Consider the following 25,152-nt stretch of genomic DNA (forward strand, 5'->3'; position numbering starts at 1 on the left):
TTGATTTACGCTTTTCATCCGATTACTTTAATTAGCATTGTTCAGTTCAATAACTTTTTGCTCGAGTTCAATAGAAGGTCATTCATTTTCGGTTCATTTATAGCAGAACTTTTTGCTCGAGTTCGTTAAAGCTTCGTCCGAGTTTGATAAATTTACAGCTCCATTGTCAGATTGTGGATGGTAAAGGTTGTCAGGTGAAGGCTACTTCTCCTCTTTAGTCTGAGCTTCATGCAATTCATGAAGCTTGTTTGTTCAATCGTCATTTTGTGTCGCATATCCCATGCCATCATCGAATTATCTTGTAAAATTGCTACTCAGCTCTCACCAGAAGATACATCTCCTCCTCGGGCTTGCACAGTTCTTGTGGTGGATAATAAATCAATGATGGCTTCTTTAAACATCTATTTCTCCTGCGCTCCAGGACTTGCAAATGCAACAGCTCATTGTATTGCAAGTGAGTATTTCATAATGTTCTCCCTCTCAATTGGTTTTCTCATCCCCTATCATGTTACCCTCTTTGCTGATGAGTGATTTCTTGCCTAGTGTTGTGTTGAGTTAGTTTCTCCCAACTTTCCTGGTCAAAAAAAAAGAAAGAATCATTTTCACCTGATTTTTAAGGATATAATGTTAAATGGTAGAAAATCAAATGTATGGATAAAATGCCTTCAACTTGAATATGTTCAAGTCTAGGCTTATTCTTGAATGTTCTGTGCTTTCTCTGATTGTGTACATCTGCTGCCGTTGCTATACTGAGCAAGGCATTTAGGCATACAGGGTTGGAACAATGTGCACGAGTTTAAGGCCACATGATATAATTTAAAAGTGAAAGAAAAGTGGAGATACATATAGTCACATATATAAGCACCTTCAAAGAATTCAGGTTCTGTAATAGAGTATAAATTAATCGTAGATTTTAAAATTGTACTCGAATGTAAGAAAATTAAAATCTAGATTAGTGAAAAATCAGTTGTTTCTCTAGATGTTTAGAGTGACGGTGTAAAGATTTCAGTAATGGTGTTGAGATTTTTACAATTTTATTTACTGAAAATTATATGAAATATGGTAAAGACCTTGATGAAGTTGTCAAGACCGCCTTCTTTAAAATTAAGGACCTTTTAAAAAAAGGTTTTTAAATAAAAGATTAGTCAAGTAGGTAAAAATAATAAAAACATAAGATTTTATGACTTTGCAAAAGAAAAAAGAACTAGCTTCTATGATTTACTCCTTGTTGAGAAAAATCCCTTTTTACCCTATTATTCGAATTCACGAGACATGAAGCCTATTAAGTTTTATGAATAAAATGTTTAATGTTAGGAAGTCCGTTCACCGGTGAATGGTCAACATGCCTTGAACCTGTTCATATCATAGTTGTAGAAGTCTGGTCACCGGTGTATGGTCAACATGCCTTGAACTTGTTCATATCATAGTTGTAGCTTATTTCTTGAATGATTTTGCTCTCAATTGTACATCTAACATCTGCTAATTGCGCTGCAGATACTCTAGTGAAGATGCATTATGCTTCTGTACTGGTGCCATATGCTTTGTACTTGAACTGCTGAACTGCTACCTTGTGCAGTTATAGCAACTGAAACTGCAAATTTATCCCTAGTCTTGTAGCTGAGGGGAGACTTTCTTCTTGTCGGATCAAAGATGATTTGTGTACGAGTATTCAAATTTCTGCGATGGACCAGTCGGACAATGTATTTTCTATTACGCAAAAATAGGTTGGTAAAAACTACATAATCAACTCATCAAAAAGCTTATGAAGTAGACAGTAGTGGAGCTTTATTTCTAGCTAGTGTTTTTCTTATAGCAAGCAAAAATAGTTTGTACCTGCAAAAACATATTAGCAAGTTGAGGGGAAAACCGATGATATTACAAGATTAACCTAATATCAGAATCCCAACTTTTAGTTGCTAGCAAAAACAAATAATATCAGTTTTTTTTGCTACAAGAATAAATGACTTTCATTTAAGCTTAAGGCATAAGAGCTGATGTATCAAGTCTAAACAGATGAGTAAACTTGAGCCTAGCTCGTCAAATTTCTGAGTTACTGTATCATCTATACATTTGGGATTTGTAACGTTAAAAGTGTCAGAGAGGCCGTAACAAAAAGTTTGATTTATTTGTGTCTAGGAGCCAACAACATGCAATTGACTCAAGGATCAAGATAGATTATATAACAATTTGCATGTGACTCACATTCCCCTGCTTGGACAAACGTTGGCAAAGTGCGACGGGTCTTGACAGATGAAACACCTTCTATCGGTGATAGGTTCACCGGTGGCTGAAACAAAGTTGCCTCTATTTGAATTGCTTACGCTTCTTGCTGAAACAAAGTTGCCTCCATTTGTATTGCTTGCACTTCTGCCGCTCCTGCCGCTCCTGCCACGGCCACCCCTACTGGTTTGGGCAGATGCTCGGTTACTGTAGTTTGAAGACAGAGCGTTCCTTTCATTGTAAACATCCTCCCATCTATACAACAACAAAAAAGTTATTAGCAGAAGTTCTGTAGAGCTTGTTTATCTACACAGCTTAGTCGATCGTAGATACAACTTAACTGTAGCTCTGTCTAACTAATCTATACAAAAACTAAAATTTTCATTTTAACTTTTTGCCGTGTTCATTTCTACACCACATTTATCCACCAGTCAATTAAATAATGGAAAATTAAAAAGTATCAGAAACAGAAAGTCTCATTAGAACCTAAAATTCATATTCACTTGACACTCGTGATATTGATCCATTTAAATATAGATAATTCAAACTAGTATACAAGCAGGCTAATAGACCTGCAAGACATTCCTTGTCAATTTGACTTCACATGACACACACTGGTTTTGCATAAGCAGACAACCCCAGTATCAAGAGTGTCAGATTGCAATACCACAACTGATGTCAAAAGCAAACACTAAACTTTTTAAGTTTTATGTTATCTTATCGGCTTAATTATAATTTAGCCCTTAAAGTACAACCTGATATACACATGAACCCTTGAACAAAAAAATTGTACATTTTATCCCCTTAACTATATGTTATGTACACTTCAACCCTTTTACTGAATTTTTTTCCAATATTACCCTTAAAGTATACTTCAGCCCTTAAACTATGAATTTTGTACACATTAACCCTTTATTCATTTTTTTATATACTAGTTTTGATTCTTGCAAACAAATATTTAAAAATATTTAATATCTAATTTTTTAATAATATTATTTATCATATTAATTAGTTTATACAATCAAATAAATTTTAATTTATATCAATTATAATTGCATATATGCTAGATATTAATAGTATATTATAATTTTGCAAGTTTTTATTATAAGTAAAATTTATAATTCTAGTAAGATTCACCGAAAGTAAACAAAATATAATAATACGTAGTTAATTAGTATCTTATACATTTATATATAATTTTTATTATTTAATAAATAAAAAATGACAAGAAAAATGACGAACAATGTTGCCCTTGAAGTATCTGATTGGGGACATAATAACCCTTGAGGTTGAGGGCAGTATTGGAAGAAATTTTGACAAAAGGGTTAAAGTGAACAAATCTCATACTTCAAGGGTTAAAATATATGACTTTTTTCTTTAAGGGTTTATGTGTACAATGTGTCATATTTTAATGGTTAAGTTATAATTAAGCCTATCTTATTTGTCCCATATTTTACATATTAATATAACGCAGACATACATGAAGAAATTGCATCCTTGACATGAATAGAACTTTTTCCCCCTGTTACTTTCAGTGTTAGCAGTTCGCAACGTGCAAGGGTTACCACATGTACCACAAGGAATTGAAGGTTCTCCTGCAAAATGACAACAATATAGATCAGAAATTCAGAATACAAACATGGTGTTCAACAAAAAATCTAGTTGAATGAAAGTGAAGATCAGAGCATAACATGAAAAAGCACAGTGTACAGGTTGATTTTGGGATGGACTCTATCAATCAGAATTGAAATTACATTCTAATTTGCTCTTAAACAGAGAGTCGAGCAACTAAAGAAGTCTTCTAATCTCATGCATTGAAACTGAAATAACTGATCTCCTTCTAACTCTAGAATACTAAATTTACTGGAAGAATTGCAAGCACATACAAAAAACATATATATAATTGTGGTATATGAGGTGCCTCTTGCAGACGCCATTAAAGTTCTTATTGCTCTTAAACAGTTACTAATGCTTAAATCTTAGTGCTTGCCTTACTGCAGATAGTTCCTTTCCATACCCAATGTTAAAGTGTATAAGATCTTGTTCGGGCCTTATTTTGACACCTTAAGATTTTTAAGCGAATGGTTACTTGAAATGGTATCAGAGCTCAGGTAGTCGGGAGGACTCAGGTTCAAATATCTGCCACCCCCGATATTCTCACAATTTATCATGGAAACAAAAGGCAAAATTATGCCCTAAAGATGGGCGTCCGTGATCCACTTTTCGACCCATAAATGGCCTTTCGAGTGATGGGGAGTTTTAGAATATTAATATATGATCGTGGAAAGGGCCTTCCTCTAACACCATATATACGATTACAAATTTGGAGGCATATGATAAATTGAGGCTTAATGACACTGTCTCACTGGCCTTACGTAAACACCGCCGGAGTTGTGCTTGATACTATTTTTCTCTCTGAAAAGTTCTCATGGAGCACAAAATTAATCATTCAATGATTTTTTAATTTATATCCGTGCTTGATTGCAATCATGGTTGTCACGTCGTTGAGTCGAGGCGCGTCAACGGACCTCCCGCTAGTCGACTAGTCGATAAAAAAATAATATAAAATTAAAATTAAAAATACAATATATATACACACCCACACAAATATGTACATATATTGTGTATTTTAGATTTCCAAGTTCTAGGTTCTAAGTTCCAACTCCTTCCACAATATTTTATTTCACATTCTAAGGAATTAAGAATCCGACACTTGGAGAGAATGATGAAAACTCTAGAAGAGTTGACAAATAACAACAAAGAAAAGTACTTGCAATCATGTGAAATATGTAACAATTAATCAATAACAATTGTCTGATACAACTTTGATGTGATGTGGTAGTGTAGCATGCAACAAAATTTAGGCAGAAAAAATATATACATTCAGCAGCTCGACTAGTCGACTAGTCGACCGCTTAGTCGACCAGGCGACCGAAATATCGGCATTCAGCTAGTCGACATGTTGAGTCGACATCCTATCACCACTTAGTCGACTAGTCGCGCCGACTAGTCGCGACTAGTCGACCAACATGACAACCATGATTGCAATGACCAAGGAAGTTTATAGTGGTACATGTACCTTGTTGGTTTGTTCCTTGAGACCGAGCACTACGTGATCTGGATGCCTGTGAAGGGCAATTATTTGAAGTATGCCCAGTCTGCCTGCAATGTGTGCAAGTTCTCTGCCTGGGAATACTTTGCTGGACATTGCTGGAAGGTGTATTGGAACCTCGTCCTCTGCCTGTACATTATAGAAATAATTGACAACTGAACTAAACATGAAAAGTAGTTAAATTTTTGTTTATAGTTCCTAAGATTACACATTCTAATGTAAAGTAGTGCAGTAGTACCATCAATTTAAAGATGAGCTTATTGTAAATGACCTATTATAACTAAAAACAAAAATATGCTCGTCCAAGATGTTGGTCTTATATATAATGCTCTAACTTAAATAGCAGGTCACAGCTCAGTAATCTCTACAACATTCTTATTTTACTATATTAATTATGCGCAGTGTATACAAATGAGAGATTTATTGTATATAGTACTTGTGTGTTTCAAGAGGAGATAGTAGTCTTTTATATAGAGAAAACCTGTAGGCTAAACCTACTACTGCTCAACTACTAACACTGTTTTACTCTGAACCACGTCTTAGGGTAGATTCACCTTAACATTGAAATGTGAAATTTTGGGATACCAGGCTCGGCTTAATGACCACGCAGCATACTTAGTCTACGTCTGAACACAGGAGGTGTTGCTGTTAACAATATGCTGGATGACCACCCATCAATCCGTGAACCGATAATTGTTGAAGATACCGGAACTCAAACTTGCTACCTCTAGGGCAACAGCTGAACTTGGTACAAGTTGTTGATTCATCTCATGATTGAGTCCCAGAAAAAACCATGAAAAGATGCTTCATTTCCATAGATACATGCTAGAAGGCCTATTATTTGCTAATATCAAAGTGTCTTATATTTCAATAACGTTTCTGCTAAAATACCTATGATCCGCCATTACTGAAGTATATATATTATATCTGACTGACACTTACTATAATACTACAAGAAAAACAAATTCTCCATTTGATGATGACTTAAAAGCCAATTCATCATAGCTATCTCCCCAATAACAGAGAGCTTGATATCATAACAGAGAGTAACAGAGAGCTTGGCAACATAATGCCATTAAGTTGTAAAACAAAGTTATACACGTATTTTGCCTATGTTACTCCGACGCTTCTGTTTAGGTCACCGTACCCATGTCGGATACTTGGACACTCGGACACGACACGACACTTATTTCGTGTCGGATTCTTCGACTAAAATGTGGACACTTTGACTAATATAAAGATCATATATGAGTTAAAATAACGATTCAAAATAAAAAGATAGATGCAAGAATGAGAAAAAAGTAAAGAAAATTCCTAATTTTCAATGTCCTTTACGAAATCATGTTTAATGTGAGTTTTATCATGCAAGGGAGGTTATATTCTTTCTAAGATGAGGAAATTGATAAAAATTATGTCAATGATTCATGCTGAATTTGTAACTAAATGCAGAAAAAATGTATAAGAATCTGATACACACCAGAGACACCTAGAATATCACGGGACCCGGTGCCGCACATTTCAATAAGTTGCTTTAGAATATCATCACAGCCACCAATGCAACCTTATAAGAGAGAATGGAGAAAAATATTGAAAATTCAGAGGTACCCAAAAAAGAGAAGAGGGTAATAATTCTACGCAGATGAAGTTATTAAGTAGAAGTTTGGATGTCCAAATGATGAAAAGATATGAACACTGAAGGTGAACATTACTGTGCAAGTAACCGCACATATAGGTGAGTGTATTAAGTAACTTTTAATTCTTTGAAATAAATAATACCTAAATGTTCTGTACTGAAGTGCATAGGTATTTCCAGCCGACGAAACTTGAACTGGATCTTGAAAACAGGACCTATCTCACAATTTTGAGTTGTTAATACACACAAAAGATGTAATACAGGTAATATTTTGACATTCAACTATAAATTTCCATATGGGTTGGAAACAAACAATACGAAAAGCCAAGTTTGAAATCAATAACCTGGAGTGCAAGTACTGCAAACGGTTGTGGTCACAGATGCTTCTGAAATAGGTCCCGGCAGCCAAACAACATTTTTACACTAAAATTATAAGGCAAAAATTTAAAATTTCATACAAATTTTTTTTAACAAAATACTGAAATAAAAAACATAGAATAGATAAGGTGAACAGTATCATCATGAGTAGCAGAACACAATATGACTTATTCACCATGTACAAAAACTTAAAAAGCAGTCCATACCACATTCTTCGTACACTTAAATAAGTGCAGCAATTATATGCTATGCAGAAGAGATGGTCACATTAGGGAAAATATTATTATGATCTGCTCAACTAATTGTCACATCACAAAAAGCTTTTTTGCAAAAGCACTTTATAAACATTCATTTGAGACATGAAGTTGAACAAATGCAGAAATAACATTGTATGCAGAACAAATGTACACAACTTGTGAGGAATTTAAAACAAGTAAATTTTGGAAACAATCACCTACTTGTGGATAACCTAAGCATCCAACCATAAAGTTTCCATCCTGAAAATAAAAATACATAAGAAAGAATAAATATTACAAAATCCAGCATATCTATCAAAATCAATATGGCCTAGTAGATGAGTTTGATATAGTAGGTGTGTCATCTCCTTGTTTGAAGGTTAAATAAATAAAAAACTGTTTTGTTGTGGGTGTCACTTGTCAGTTACAGAATTTAAAACTGAACACACACCCATGTCTCCACAAAGACTTGATTCATTGACCTCTTTTCTCCAAGAGGGGTATCTACTAGAACAAATGCTAAGAATAGGTTTTCTTTTTCTTAGTATGAATAAAATAATGTTTGGTCAAGGTAAAAACTTTGACCACCACATACGAATACACAATGTCATAGAAAGTAAGCATAAATAACATTACAATGATTTCATCAATCTGCCAAGTATTAGAATGTACGTTGATGCTGCTGTCTTGTTAAACTATTATCACCATGAACAAATTTATTCAACTATATCATTATTAAAATCTTAAAGCACTAATACTACATCGATATATCACATATTATTTAATGTTAAACTATACTTCCTCCGTCCTATTTATTTCGTCACTTTGACCAAATTTTGATCAAGTTCTAATTTTTTATAATGAGAATTACTCATATTTTATGACAGTTATATTTTATTTAATTAACTATCACAAAATATACTTATCATATTATAATATTCAATTTTTAAGTTTATGAAAACTTGAAAATCTAAATAATTATTTGAGGTCAAAATTATACTCATTTTATTTAATTAACATAAAGCATGACATTTTTTAATTTAATATTTACCTTAAATAACATTATAGTTCTTTTAATTCATATACTCATTTTATAATTAATAGTATTATCTATAATTCCACATTTTTGTCATAATAATTTCAGAAATTTTTATCTACATTATTACTAAATTGAAATTGATAATTAAAATTTCATTTTATTTTTTTCAGAACTTCATAACTATGATTTATTTTTTTTTTTAAAATGCATTCAAAGTATATTTAATAACAATCATATTATCATCTAATGAGTTCAGCTAATGTATGATCAATTCTCTACACTCAAGAAGCTAGAGACCGCCAAAGTTTTAATACATATTTAGAATCACACAAAATATAAGTTGCCCTAGTAAACATATTCTAGCATTAAATATTTCCTATAGTCAAACTGATGAAATGAAACAGATACTATTGTTGGTTACTTTTGACAATATTATTTAGCATGGACAGATACCGGTTTCCGCTTCAGCACCATATCTGATTCCTGGCAACGATCACATCGTCTAACAACCTCTCCAAATGTATGTTGCTCATTCCCGACAGGCCTGTTGGCTCTGCGCATGTGATGAATATGATATTATTATAACATAATTACAAACTTATGGCCCTAAAGAGGGATAATGAGCTACCTCTCAAAGAAAACATCCATAGCCTCAAATAGCTTTGCTTTGTTCAACTTAGCCTGCAGAATTGAAATTACTAATTCTATTTATGATCTAACAAAAATTCAGTTCAAACTCTTGTGCAGATAGTATAACTTGTATTGTCAAACAAAAAGAAAATTCAACACTTGGCACATAATTGAATGTAGTTTTTTTTTTGCTAAATAATTGAATGTAGTTAATTTATGAACAACTCGTTTTCTTATAATTCTAATCCAGTTCAAACTCTTGTGCAGATAGTTCAACTTGTATTGTCGAACAAAAAGAAAATTCAACACTTGGCACATAATTCAATGAAGTTTATTTGTGACCAACACTTTTTTTTATGGTTCTAGTAAAACAATTATGTTCATCCACTTAAATTCTACTCTATTAATTTTTATTTTTATTTTCTCAGTCATATATCCGAATAATTCATTTGTTAGAGTTAATGGGATCTTATGATTTGGAAAGGAGGACTTAAGTGGAACTAGTATTATTTCTGTTTAATTTAGTATTAGTAATAAGGAGCTGAAGTTGGGAGTAAAATACATGAGAGCTTTTGTATATATAGGCATTGGGAAAAAATATTCCAGACTATATGTGGAGTCTTGGAGGCTGGGTTACTCTTCGAATATCACCTAGTTGTGTGGGTGTGCTTATGGGTTATCCGTCCGCATCCGTTCTTATGCAATTTTTTCTGCTTGAAGACATTGTACTGCGTGTAATGCTCCTCTTTGATTAACTACTTGATGAGTATAATTGAATATTTTGAGAATCGTTACATTTAGCAGCTTGTATTCCATACTGAAAGCAACGTAAATGCATAATAAGAAAAACATGTTTATTGGAAAAGACACTTTGGCGGAAGCTTGAGAGATAATGAGCACTTTGGTGGAAGCTCGAGAGATAATAAAGGGAGTACTTATACATGTACTTATCCTCTTCGTATAAAAGGAGGATAAGCTAAGAAAATAAGCCCTGTATAAGCACAATAAGAACTTGCTTCAGCTCTACCTTTGTAGTCTTGTACTATTGAACTTGAAATGACAAGTAGTTTTGGGCTTAATCGCTAAAATTTATTCATATACGTGAATGCATAATTACTAAAATATGTTAGTTCTTTGCATGTATTGCTATACAATGTTTAAGACTAACTTACATCTTGGAAACAAGCTTTCATCTGCTGCAAACAAGTAGCTAGAACCTCAGCTTTGTTCTTTGTCCCTATGCTAACCGCTTTCATGTCAGACTCCATCATAGCACGCAAATACGGTTTCCAGAGTTCATAACTGTATCATAAAACATATAATTCTAAAACATCATAATTTTCCAAAGGAAAAGAATATCTGGTGCTTACTGTAAAGACAACAAAAGATTGGAAGATGATACTTACCCCATGTCGTCATATCCCATAACTAGTGCTTCACCCTGAAACCAGACAACCATGTAAGCAGCCAAAAGCAAATGCATGTGACGCAATGATGTAGGGTTTCATGGCATAAAATATTAACCCTACATCATCTCTTCACTACTAGAATTAATGATTGAATAAGTGGTGGCAAGAATCTGTTTGTGAATTTCATAAAAGCCAAGATAGGAAGGTATGAGGGCAAAAGGATAAAGACAAGTTTTTTCATCAATTTGTCTGATTCAATATATACACCACCAAGCATACCTTAAAAGACTACTAGAAAATGAAAAGAAATTAAAAATAAGAACAAATTGTATATAAGCTATGCAAGTCCCAAGCAAAGAACATTGAAGTACTGTAGACGTTTTGTTACTTAGCAAACTCTTCAAGAAAAACGGTGGAAATATATCTGTAATCTTAAAAAGAAAAAAAAATTATGGGCACCGGAATATTTGAAGTAAAACAATCAAACTCTATGTTGAAGAAATGCATCATGAGCCATGAGGTAACACAACTATAAGTAGTTTACATAAAGAACTCCATACTTACCTGGTCTAAGAAAACTTGTGTGCCTGTCTAGCTTTTACAATAATTTATCAGCTATATGTAGCAAATGGCAGAGCATCAAATTGATGACATAAATACCTAAGATCCCTTTTGAAGATGGACATATATGTTGCATGCTTTGCAGTATGACAGAACAATGCAGACTGGGCACTTGGCTATTTAGCTCATCAAAAACAACGTTCAAGTTTCTCTATAGTTAACAAGCTCCTAGAAGTTTGAAATTTATATAACAATTAGCCCTGTAAGTGTATTGACACCACAGTACAATTTCCATCTTCTATTCTAAATTTCACAAGATAACTTCATTGATTCTAATCTTCTTTGTTTATTAATTAAAATGGAGCACATCAATGGTGAGCTATTCTAAATAATCATAAAACCAAAATGATAGGAGGTATAGGTTGAGACAAACAAATACATAATGTATGATATAATAATTTTTAAAAAAAACTAACAATAATCACCACAAAGCGGGATTTAAGAGTGCTTAAGTGAAAGATACATGAGACCATAATTAGAAGAAAGCCAACAATGAACATAGGAAATGGAATTCAATAGTACTTCTAGGTGAAGGGAATTACAAGATGTGTGGGTGTGAAACGAGTAGTGTTCGTGTCTTTAGTAGCATAATACCGATCGAGCAGTTTTTGTATGTGATCATGCATCGTTGCATCCGTACCGATCCCTGCCTACAAAACATAGAAGCGCAATACCAAAAATAAATTTAACTTCTTTGCAGACTGGCAAGTTGAACCAAATCCGTTATCAATTTGCTTAACTTCAAAAAAATTATGTACGGTGACGATGAGTAATTGAAATTTCTTACCTTGTCCATACATTCCATAAGATCAGCTTCACTTAAAAGGGGTGGTGGTCTAGTAACTCCAGAGTCAAGTGTCAGAGTTGTTGGTATAAACTGCATTATTAAATAAGAAATCACCTTAGATTAAGTATTCTACCAAAGGCTTTTACAAGAAAATGGTTTTGCCGATAACAAACTTAGACTGCAATGCATAATTTCATTTTCAAAGCTAGTTTTTGTTGCTAGATTAGAACTTACTCCATTTTCTACTTTTTTATGATTCGCAATAGATATCTTTTGTTTCAAAGGAAACAACAAACCTGCTGTCCTAGGGTATATGTTGGAATTATTGATCCTCCCCATGATTCAAATCGATAAACTTCCAAATAATTTTTCTGCAAGATGTGAAAGCAGATCAATGACCAGAGCACAACTAAAATTAGCACACTGCTTTCTATGTTATTATTTTTTCCCTAAACAACACGACACTACTTTTAGGGAGATAATATAACTTAAGATTAAGACTAAATTTGTGACAAGCAGCTATTTCAAAAACATGAAGTAGATGATTGCAAAGTTTATGCAGGATACTCCCCATAGCAATGTTTTGTAATAAGATTTACTCGAGCATATATTTGGTAACGGTAGGGTTACTACAAACAAGTACACAAATCATGCATCAATAAATTACTCCCTCCATCTAACATTCAGTGAATCAGCATGCAGCCTAAGAATTAATAATAAATAGGTTGATACTATTTTAAAATTTTTAAACTTGGATTAAAAACTTAAAAAACACGAGGAAATATTATGTGAGCTTTTATATTCCTATATCTCAAGGGAGCAACTTTTATCAACCAAGCTTTTCTATCTCCACATTCTTCTCAAGTCAATTATATCAACAAACAATCTGCAACGATAAAGATCGGAATCACATGAACCAAAACTTGGAGCTAACTTGGGATATAGTGATAAACTAAAAGGCCACATAAGAGGACATGTAGCCTCGGTGTTGAAGTGAAGATGTTTATTAATAAGAAAGTTCCAGATTCCGATAAAATAGGTTCAAGAAAAGACCACTGCTATCGTGCTAAGTCCATTACAAAATTAGGTTTAATTTTTGGTGCAGTATTTTATCTAATGCAATTGTTATTGATATGATGCATCCCCATGCCTAAGAACCATGCCTAAGGACAGGGCCTCATGACACCGAATTTTAAAAAGACTAGTGCAACACTCAGATCCGTGTTCTCCTCTGATCGTAGGCACCCGAGTCCGAGCAAAATAGAGCATGTTATAAATAATATGTTTTGATCAAGGTTAAATAGTAAAATGAGAAATAAATGCAAATGCCAATGAACACACACACACACACACATATATATATATATAACTCACAGCAAGTATGACTCTCCCAGTGGTGCAAAACAGTTCGCCTGCAATGTCAATATCAACTGTAGTCTCCGCCCCGACAGCTGGCTGGGAAACACAGGCCAAAAAATGGCGCACGACAAGTTCATACAATTTCTGTAACAATGAAAGCTATCCTTCAGGTGTAATTAATTACCATGTCAGAATTTACGTATTATAACACAGAAAGGTCACAGGCTTTGTCAGGTCTTAACTGAGAGGCTTATAAATCAGGTCTTTCAAGAGATACTAACTAACATATAATAAATATATCAACAAGATTACGTGGAAGTGGATTTACATGATGGTCAGGAGTCCAGCTAGATTCTCCTGCAGAAAACTTTGTCGGGTGAATGGGTGGATGGGCTTTGTCATCATGGCCACCATTGCTAGGATTTCTCCAAAGTCCTGCTCCAGGGTCTAAAAGCCTTCACGGCATAAGATCCCCACACAGGATGCTGTTGTTGATCTTGCACAATTGTCTGTGGAACACTAGAACAATTAAGGGTGTCCTCAAACAGGAAAAAAATGTTGATGTCTATTTATTAGGATTTCAGGTGGGAAAACTAATTTCAAGTGTCTCATCTTTAGTTGGATACTGGCAAATGCTAATACAGATAAAAGATAGCAATATATAGCAAACTTTTCAATAGTAAAGACTATTGGTTGTTTTCCGTTTTTATAGTGATTACAACAGTGCCATCCCTAGATGCAGAGAGCCTTCAGGTTCTTATAAATAGGTTTTATCTGTGCATCCATGGAAATTCTTGAAGAAATAGGCATACAAATTGATGCCCACTTCGGAGAGACCCCAGTTTATTTCAAATATTAAGGATACATGTGGACATCATACATTATTTCTTCATAAAGATGGAACACCACTAGATGGTGAGTTTGAGCATAATGTTGCTGAAGCACACAGTTATACATAATAATGAATTATGATTATGTAATGCACAATTCTAATTTATGATAACACATCTTTCTGTCTTAGAGATCTTAAGCTGATACTGACGGTGTGAGCTGAGTGCTGACACTGCCAATTTTTCTTTTCAGCCACTGCCAATAACAATGGAGTAATGAGATTGATTCGATCAGATGTACATGACATTTTAATATTATTAGACTAGCATGCATGTATTACTGGCACGGGGAATATATATTTTTGTATGGGCTGTCTACAGCGCTGACAGGGGACTATTTCATTAAGAGGGAATCTTCATAATATGTCCCCTTTACTCTTGAATTAAACTACTTCCCATTTAATTACTCGTCAAAGATACTAAATTCAGATTATGCAAGTGATGTTTCCTAAAGAACAAAAAATCAGAATAATTATCATGACTATTGGTAGCTTTATAGATAAAGTCACTCACAGTGCAAATCTGTCTCAGGTGAAAAGCTATCGGTTTCTGTACGAGGATAACTTATAAAACCAGATAGGTAAAGCTCTTCCGCAACCTGTTGTAAAAGGTAATTAAAACACTGATCAATATTAAAAATATCCTTGTAAGATAGTAATTTAAGAATCTGAAGCCAATAAGGAAAAGTAAGGACAAAGACTGTAACTACATATTCCTGCTATTCTGATCACATGTGGTTATTCTTAATAAGGATATACCTAAACAATTTAGGACTTCAATTTAACAAAAATTCCAGAATCTGATATCAGATGGCAGTTTATTTTGTAACTATTAGACCAGCAACTGATTGTGAAAATGAAGGCTTTACATAATTTATACAGATGATGAACTTGTAAGGAGTTCTACTAATGAAAATAAATTAACTTAGAGATACAAAGTTCTTCAAAATGACCCTAACTACAAGAAGGATTTTCCTTAAAGCTTGGTAAGGAATATGGTTGATGCATAAAGCACATAAGACCCAAGTAATCATGTTCGATATATTAACAGGCCTTGACTTATTCAGGAATCCTGTAGAAAGAGAGAGAGAGAATTTAATGGTATCACTTTAATAAATTGACAAAGCCTCAAATATACAAAATTATTAAAATTAAGCCTTCCTACATTTGGAAAAAAAAAATCCATCCATGAGCTAACCTTCATAGTTTGCTTGGCACCCATACGGAAGTATCGTGATGCACGCTTTTCGAGCTCAATAGTGCTTAGAGGATGAGGAGGTCTTTTTAGAGTCTCACGCTGTCTAACTTGTGTGACCTACACATGTTATAAAATATCAGAATGGGAAGTCAAAATGATATTGAATGTTTCTATAGTATTAGTTCAAAATCAATGATATAAGGTTACTAACAGTTGCAGTGGGTTCCTGAATGCACATTTCGTATATAATCACTGCACAAGTATGATCGAACAGATGCCCACGCCTGCAAATCAACGATGAAGAGATATATCACTAGTTGCCATAACTAAAGCATATTACTAAGTACTAACTAAAGCTGACAATTATTGCATATTACATCCAATTGAAAGAAGCAGTGCAATCATCTGCGTTGTGGGTGCAATTGATTGTCCAGAATTCTTCAGGTTCATGTGACTGAATCTCCCAATATCGCTCTACAACAAAGCCAAGCGTTGGAAACTGCAACAGTATTAGCAATCAATTATTTTTTACTCTGTCAATTTGTGTAACTGAAAGGATATGAAGTTAAACATGAATTCCATCAGAAATATAGGTCAACTTATAGTTCAGTTTTCTGACATATACCTGGCAAGGGACCATAACTAAGAACCACATTTCTGCCAGTCTGCTGCAAAATCTAGCACAAAAGCATCTCTTAAGAGCATGGTCTGAAATCTGGTAAAGGAAGCTCCAATTCTGAGATCTATTTCCTGCAGAAGAATGGGCACATAACATAAAGGAGATGCAGAAATAAGAGAAAAAAGAAAGAAAAGGATATACAGATGAACAGACATTCAACCCATTTGTAAAGAAATATTTCCTTCCTTCACTTCTAATTACAAATATAGAAAGAACAAGGACTAGAAATCATCGCAAATTTAATAAAACCTGACTGAAGTTATAACTGTACTCACTTGCCTAACATCCACAGCATCCGAAAATAGTTGATTAGGTCTACCAAGTCGCTGTATTGATTGATGAATCTCCCTGACATCCAAATAGTAGAGTGTCAGGATTAAAATATGTAATTATTATAAGCTAAGGATCTAAAATGAGTCAATTGTGACCTTTCGATTATCGAAGAGAAACGAGCTCTCCACACATTAAGCTGGCGATTAGCATTAGTGCACACCTCCACCACTTCAAATGCAATGTTTTCACCTTCTCTGTCACAATCAAGCCATAATATGAGCCACTGGCACTTTCTAGCTTCTTCCTCCAATGTCTGTTTGATATTCAACTTATCCTAAATGGCACCATATATTATAAAGGAATCAGCAAATTGACATTAGAATGTAGGACTGAGATATTGGAAAAAATATACCACAATATTCGGACTGCAATGAAACTTCAACAATCAACAGTCACATATACATACTTATTTCATTCATCAACACAAATCTGGAATATCTCGATAGAATGGTATCAGCCAACTCTTCATTATAAACCAGCTGATTGCAATTCCAAAAATTAGGATTATTTGGGGGGTTTTATGTTTATACCACAAATTACAAAGAATGTTATTTTAACTTTTTAATTTTTATTCAAGGTTCACCAATATCAAAACATAAAAAAAAAACATAAAGGTAAACATATATAAACACGTCTATTCTGTTCAAGAAAGAACTGTCCCTTGAACATTTCAAATTTAATTTGGCAACTATAATTCATCGTATTTATATAACACAGAAGATAAACGAAACATCCAGCTACCTCGGAACACAAAAGAAAAACATCAATTTCAATTACTCAATATTACAAATTGATACACATTTAATAAAACCAAAGGAGTATATCCTAAAAACATATACACTTAAAACTCGACATATATTAGTAGTCGGAGATTATTATTAATTATTGAGGTTAAAAGTACATTACACCGAGAGAGAGAGAGAGAGGAAGAAAACTAAACAGATATCTAATTGCAAATTATAGAGGGAAATGGAGGGGGCGAGAGAGAGAGAGGGGGAGGGGGAGGGAGGGAGAGAGAGAGAGAGAGAGAGAGAGAGAGAGAGGGGGGGGGAGGGAGAGGGGGAGAGAGCGGGGGGGAGGGAGGGAGGGGGAGAGAGAGAGGGGAGAGAGAGAGTGAGAGAGAGGGGGGATATACAGAGAGAGGGAGGAAGAGAGAGAGAGAGAGAGAGAGAGAGAGAGAGAGAGAGAGAGAGAGACTTCAACCACCACACACAACCTGAGGAACATGTTTCTTAACAGGAGCATGATAAAGATCAAGCGGATCACAAGAATGCCACTTCCGATACCGATCTTCAAACTCAAGCTCCATAAGATGACCATGAATTGAAGTGAAAATCATCTGACATTGCTGACCTTGAATCACATAATTGAACTCAAATATCTTGTTATAAACTGACCTCCCATCTCTACTTCTTAAACCCCCTTGATTTCTCGATAATATCGCCGACACATCTCTCGCCACCGAGTGCTTCTCCGCCACATTAAAAACCCTAATTACCATTTTCTATTTCCCCCCTTTTCACTCTCCACACTGCTCTCCTTTTTAGCATCTACTAAACTACTTCTCTTCAATTTTGGCGGGAAATGTTTTTAAATTTTTTTAAAAAATAAAAATTAATTGTGTCAACTATTGTGAGGGTGAGACTACACAAAGTATTATATATAAATATTAAATAGTATTTTATTTAAGAAAAATTATCAAAAATATGTTAATTTTTCTAAGTTTTTTTTGCGATTTTACTATTTTCCGAAAATAGTTGTAAAATACGGTGCAACCAAAATTAAGCAGCAATTCGTTGAATCGAATTTTTTAGTTGCATTTCAGATTACACGAGATTGCATGAAATTGTAGAAGCTGGTCGAATGTTGTATTCTAATAATTAATAAAGTTACGAAATTGTTTTTGATTTTGAACAACCCGAGTAAAAAAATATTTTTAGAACCTCAATAAATGAATTCTCGATAAACAAATAATCTCGATAGATGAATACTTTTTTCGATGCCAACATAATAAAAATAGTGTATTTTCATCCTCAATAAATGAATAATCTCAATTAATGAATAAAATATTTCGGTCCCAAAAATATTCATTTATCGAGGTTTAATTGTATGTTAAATATATTATGATTAAAATGTTAACAACTTAAATTTTATTTCCAAATATTTAGGAAGAGCGCTACGCAAATTTTTTAAATTATATTTGGGTGAAAATGTTTTTCTATAAGAAAGATTCAGTAAATTTTCATTTTATGCATAATCACCAACGTAATTTTGTCAAAACACATTCTTTAAAAATAAAAAATTATTTCTTATAATATGAAGTGAGAACACAATGTAATGTTTAGAACGGTAAGAACAATTATTCAGCACGTTTTTCGCAGTTACTGATGTTGTGAAATAATATTTCACACTATATTTTGCGCTAAAATGTGTTCTCGATAAACTTAAGCTTAGAGGTACAACTTATTACGGGAATTGATAATCTGCCTGTATTTTAGTGTGCATAAATCAGAGACAAACATAGTACATTGATAAGATTAAAACCATTGCATTTGCATGCTCTAACTCAGTATCATCTGAATATAATTGAAAGGAAAAATAAATGTTACAAAGAAATAGATTTTACAAGACCTCAAATGTAATACAAAAGGCAAATGACAGATACAGTGATTGCAGAGAAATGTATCAAAAACATCTAACTGATATGCAAGATAAACTGAATATCAAGGCTTAATAATGAACTTGTTTCTGTTGCTGCATCTGATGATCATATATCATGGGGCAGTTTTTTGTGATCAATAGGAACTTCCATAGCATTGCTTTGGCTTCTCGCGGTACTTCTCGATTTCTTCTTCAACTTCCGGTTCATGTGCTTATTGCTAATGTTACTAGATCCGCACATTATCGCAGTCGTGAAAAATGAAAGTAATCCTCCGCCATCTGAATGCCTCCTATGACGTGACCTCGCTTTCGAGCTTTTTGGTTCATGCCCTTTAATTAAATTTTTATCTGCCCTAGGCGGGATACCGTTATTTGTCTTCTCGTTGTTGTTCTCATCTCCGGCTTCACTCCGGTTGTCGAGTTCTGAGGTTTCTGAAGTTGCATTCTCTCTATATGAATTTAGGGAATATATCTCACCTTCCTTGAGATTTGGCGCACTGTCTTTGGAATTTAGCGAATACATGGCACTGTCCTTGGAATCTGGCGACGATATGTCACCGCCTTTAGAATCCGGCGAATAAAGATGTATGTCATCATCCTTGGAATTTGGCAAATGTATACCACTGTCCTTGGAATATGATGAATGTATGACACCGCCATTGGAATCCGGTGAATGTATTTCGTCGTCGTTCGAATTTGGCAAATCGCCATTTGAAATTGGCAAATTTGATAAATCACCCTTGGAATTTGGCGAAGATATGGCACCATCCTTGGGACCCGGTGAAGATATGCCACCGACCTTGGAATTTGGTGAATTTGTGCCACCGTCCTTGAAATCTGGCGAATGTATGCCATCCTCCTTGAAATTTGGCGAATCTCCCTTGGAATTTGGCGAATCACTCTTGGAATTTGGCGAATATACGGCACCGTCTTTGGATTTTAGCAAATCATCCTTGGAATTTGGCGAATAGATGTCGCCGTCCTTGAAATTTGGCGATCCACCCTTGGAATTTGGCGAAGATATGCCACCATTCTGGGAATTTGACAAATTGTCCTTGGAATTTGGCGAATATATGTCACCATTCTTGGAATTTGGCGAATCGCCCTTGAAATTTGGCGAGTTCTTGGAATTTGACGAATCGCCCTTGGAATTTGGAGAATATATGCTACCGTCTTTCGAATTTGGCGAATCCCCCTTGGAATTTGGCGAATATACGCCACCGTTCTTGGAATTTGACGAATCGCCTTTGGAATTTGGTGAATGTATGCCACCGCCTTTGCAATTTGGCGAATGCATGTCACTGTCCTTGGAATTTGGAGAATATATGCCACCACCCTTAAGCGTAGAAACGTCTAATGCTAAAGGTTTTATTTCTATATCAATAGATTCACATTCATGGTCACTCAATGTGGTAACATCATCAGATTCTTGTTCTTCTTCCTCATCTTCGTCGTACGTCACTCGCTTGGCACTTTCTGCATGACTCAAACGCTGGCTAAGTTGCCTGATCATTATTGTTCGTGGAGAATGCTCTGCCTCTTCATTCAAGTTTCTGATTCTAGTATTCACAAGATTAATAGTCACAATTAGATGCCCTCTTAAGTCACCTGAGGGACGGGCAATCGGTAGCTTCAGAGGCTTTTTCATAATCTCGGAATGAGGATTATTCAGCAAAATATCGACAGGCAGACAGGTGGTTCCAATGGGCCTATTGCTTAGTTTTGAAATATTGTAAATTTCCATCATAATAGCCGATGACTCCGAATTTAAGAACTTATCATCAACACCAAATACCATCCGAAAATTCCACTTAGGATTGGTGTTTCCCTTGTGATCCACGGGCGTTATCATTTTATTATCAGGGTGCACCCATGCCATGACATATGTGTGCAAATACCTCGAAACTGGTGGCAAATCATGAGCAGCAATGACCTTAAGTTCAAGAAGTTTGAATGGAATCTTGTTCAATGATGTTGTTAATGATGGACTTGTCATGGCAGGACTTGTCACGGCCCGTCTGAGCACCGACCTGGTAATCTTAGCAGGAGGGGCTGCATCCTTGTCGTCGCCCATGTTTGAGGACAGGAAAGAATGGAAGCTTCAGAGAAAGATAGATAGCTTCTGAAAGTTGGTTTTCAGGATGCAAGGTTGGTCAATTTGTTTCCTCTTATTTTGTTAAGTGTTTCTTTTGGTTAATTCACCTGTTACTTCTATTCTAAATTTGAGAAGTGAATTTGAGATTGTAGTTGAGTGATCATGTGTGTGGTCTAGAATGAAAATTCATTATCTGGTCAATCTTATTTAACCTTAATTTAGAAAACTCTGAAGACTAATACAGGCCATTATGATATCTATCTTTCAGTGTTCAAGACATATGGCTTGCTTATCCTCTGCAGTCTGCACTGAACTCACACTCAGGTTATTCACTCAATACATTATTATATGCTTTCATTTATATTTTATTTTCAAGGTTTTGAGAGGTGTATTGAAGATCAAAAGAGGTGCTAGTGAATATAATAGCTCAGAAATTGACAGATTCCACTAGTGCTCTTTCTGTCAGCTCAGCTCAGGGAAGACAAAACATACATCTTCATATATTCTTCATACAAAATACAAAACTCATAATTAAGACAATTGATTAATCTAACGCGGGTGTCACAATTAAGCAACGGGGCTCACAATTAGCAATATAACAGAACTGCATTATCACAAGTTAATGACTAAGTGTCATGCAAAACAGGTAGATAGGTAGTTATCATACCCTAAAACCTATTGTTATATTACACAACAATTTTTTTAAAATTTTAAAAATGTAAAGAAACAATTCTCAAATTATATCAACTATAAAGCACTTAAAGCTAACCTCAGTCCTGAAATAGTACTAACCTAAAAGATATTTTCATTTTTGTTTACTTGTTTGGTTCTCTTCAATATCTGATTTATATAATATACCTATCCAAATAAAAAGAGCACAATAATTACTTAAATTACCATGACAGACTGATAACAGCATATCTTTGATTTTGGTAGCAAACATCACACCTTTGAGAAGGTTTATGAAAATCATTAAAAAGCCATGCAACTAGGCACAAGTTTAAACTACATGATTTTGATCAATAAAATTTTGATATAATTTCACTGCAGTAATCACTTTTATTTTAGAACATATAAACTAAATTTCAATGAATGTTCTGAGTTATTCAAACCATTCTGAGCAGAGCTATAATTATTCCTTTTCTGCAACCTTTCCGAATCGAATGATGATCACAACCATAAGGACTCAAATTGACAGAAAACATATTGTAAAAACAAGTAATGAGAACCAACACTGAAATAAGTTTATGAACTATGTTGAAATTCTTCCACGAGACGAGCTCGAACCAGAAGAATTTATAATCTTTTATAACATCAGTAGCCTTAGCAGTAACTGAATGCTGCTTTAGATCTTCACAACTGAATGCTGCTGAAATGGTGCTCCTCTGAACTTCCACCATCAGGTTTCACTAACCAACTATAAAGGCTTGATCGTATTAACAGCAATTGGAGAGATTTCCAGACTTGGAATAACTTCATTTTTCTGTTTTGAAATCGCGTTGTTTAGTGTCTTTAAACTAGGCTCCTCTAAGCTAAAGGGTAGTATTAAATTGAGCCCTTGTACTGAACTCATATTTTCCTTCTCGTCTTCTTTTAGTTCTATGCAAGTATTGTCGGTTGTTACTTTGATTTCCTTCTTCAAGTTAGCAAGATTCTCAATAGAACCCTAGACCGAATTGAACATGGTGGGGCTTGGGGCTTGAATTAGGATATTTGCGGAAGTGCTTCAACCTGAATGCTATCGGCTATCATTTTTCTCTCAAAACTGTAAACAGTTATATTGTTTGACAGATACAGAAAATGACGAATCAGAGGACTCTTCTTGAACTAATCGATCCACATTCTCAGCAGCATTTGCTTTCTTTTGTGATCAAACAGACGAAGAGCGAATCATAAGACTTTTCTTTAACTAATTGATCCACATTATCTAAACCATTTAGATAAAATTACTTAAATTATTTTTTAATAAAATTGTAAAATGTTCACATGTCAGCTCATAAAACGTCTCCTCGTATAATCTAAAACATTACTTACAAAAAAGGAAACAATTCACATTGTGCATAGTTTTTATTTCCTTGTTCAGTTCTCTTCAATATCTTAGTAAATATGATCATCAAATTATGTTTGCACTTAAATCAGTTGACCAATACTAGGAGGAAATAATTGCTCAAACTGTTTTAGTGAATAATCAACTAGAAGCAAATAACAACATATATTTGTTTTTGTTAACAAACAACACACTTTAAGCAGTTAGTTCATGAAAATCATAATATGCTATTACAATGCAACATAAAAAACTCATGCAACTAGACAATTTTTTGCTAAAAACTCATGCAACTAGATTCATTTTTTTGCTAATTAAATTACACACATCAAGAGTAGAATCTTGAACTCGCCAAGGGAACAACAGCTCAAACACTGTACAAACCCTTTATATTTGTTGACAAATGAATTATATTTTAATGAGGTTAAAATTAACCTATTTACTATAATTTTGCCGGTGGCCTATAAAATTTAACGAAAATAAATCTCAAATTAAAATTCATAGAATTTGAGATGGTAGTTGAGTAATCAATTTCGTGGTTTAGAATGAAAATTCATTTTTTGGTCAATTCACTAACCTTAATATTAATTTTTTAAATAGTTGAATAAAAAACACATAGAGACCACTTTGAAGACTAGTACAGACCATTATTAAGGGTGCGTGACTATAGACGAGCTAGCTATAGACGAGCAAGACTTGTGCACAGGATCAATGATCTCAGGCAATGATCTCTGTATCTCAGGTATCTATCTTTCAAAATATGTTATGCATTTTCATATGCTTGCATTACTATATTTTCAATGAGAGGTTGGTGTAGATGAAGTTTTTTGCAGATGTATAAGGTTTTGAAAGGTGTAGTGAAAATCAGAAGAGTTGGTAGTGATGTATAACAAAACATGCAGCTTCACATAATTTTGATGCAAAACTCATAATTAAGCACATTTTTAACATAAGGCTGCTCAATTAGCAGCAATAAAAAGAGCATTATCACAGGTGATAAGCAAGTGAAGCTGTCATCTACTAAGAAAGGCGTGTGTTTATTATTGCTAATGATACTCTTAAGACTCTTAAACCCATTTTTTATTGGATTGATATTAATATATATGTGTAACAACTTTTTATTAATCTAAGGAAATTGAGCATTTTTTCGATAAATAGTATTGTGAAGTTTTTCGAAAAATAAGAATTTTACTTTATATTGCTAATTCTATTTGTTTTACAAAATAAGATATTATTTTAATTTTTTCTCTAAAATTACAACTTTAGAAATGGGAAGAGTGCAGCCATATATAAAATCAAATAAAAACGAAAAAAATGATTTCAATGATTTTTCGTGAAAATGTAAAAAAGAAGATCCGGAGTTGTAATTGCACTAACTTTACACATACATTACCTAAAACATCATTATTAAAATAAAATGATTTTAGCTCCCTTCTATTTACATTTTCCTTGTCTCCGTACTTTTCGTTTACTTGTTTTGTTCTCTTCAATATCTCAGTTAAATATATTTATCGAATTTATTTTAGATAAAAAAAAAAGCACAATAGTTACTTAGACTATAAATTTTACTGAACTTTGTCTTTGTTAGCAAACATCACACCATCAAGAAGGATCATGAAAAGCATAAAAAGTCATGCAACTAGAACCATGTTATAACTACATGATTTTGATCAATAGAAGAATTTTATTATTATTTTGTGTTTGTTAATTAATTTGATTTTACTATATATAAATTCTATTGAAAAAAATGATAAAAATACATTTTTTAAGAGTTTGTGATAATAATATCATTTTTAAAAAATTTGGCCAAATATATCCGTTTAATACGT

General features: G+C 33.9%; 2 protein-coding genes across 4 annotated transcripts in view; one reads left to right on the forward strand and one right to left on the reverse strand.

The window, feature by feature from the left end:
- LOC141659576 (histone-lysine N-methyltransferase ATX2-like) overlaps positions 1 to 2,278 on the forward strand; it is a 28,920-nt gene extending 26,642 nt beyond the window's left edge. The window contains exons 26-29 of one of the 3 annotated variants that reach the window (XM_074466515.1): positions 107 to 194; positions 319 to 454; positions 1,495 to 1,724; positions 2,137 to 2,278. The gene's annotated coding sequence lies outside the window, so the exon portion shown is untranslated. Of the gene's footprint in view, positions 1 to 106; positions 455 to 1,494; positions 1,727 to 2,136 lie in introns of those variants that run through there. The other 2 variants (XM_074466513.1, XM_074466514.1) reach the window with 2 other exon arrangements.
- On the reverse strand, positions 2,007 to 18,030 carry LOC141659577 (DNA topoisomerase 3-alpha-like). Its single transcript, XM_074466516.1, is given in 26 exon segments — positions 2,007 to 2,475; positions 3,701 to 3,815; positions 5,300 to 5,461; positions 6,810 to 6,893; positions 7,109 to 7,180; positions 7,310 to 7,388; positions 7,802 to 7,840; positions 9,072 to 9,171; positions 9,247 to 9,299; positions 10,421 to 10,550; positions 10,655 to 10,689; positions 11,821 to 11,928; positions 12,066 to 12,155; positions 12,362 to 12,436; positions 13,440 to 13,568; positions 13,753 to 13,881; positions 13,883 to 13,943; positions 14,824 to 14,912; positions 15,512 to 15,628; positions 15,723 to 15,795; positions 15,889 to 16,010; positions 16,111 to 16,173; positions 16,175 to 16,261; positions 16,466 to 16,538; positions 16,619 to 16,797; positions 17,740 to 18,030. Coding segments are annotated over 26 exon segments (2,826 nt in total). The 5' UTR covers positions 18,025 to 18,030; the 3' UTR covers positions 2,007 to 2,198.
- Positions 18,031 to 25,152: the final 7,122 nt, after the last annotated feature.

This window comes from Apium graveolens, chromosome 5 (assembly GCF_009905375.1).
Source record: "Apium graveolens cultivar Ventura chromosome 5, ASM990537v1, whole genome shotgun sequence".
NCBI lineage: Eukaryota > Viridiplantae > Streptophyta > Magnoliopsida > Apiales > Apiaceae > Apium > Apium graveolens.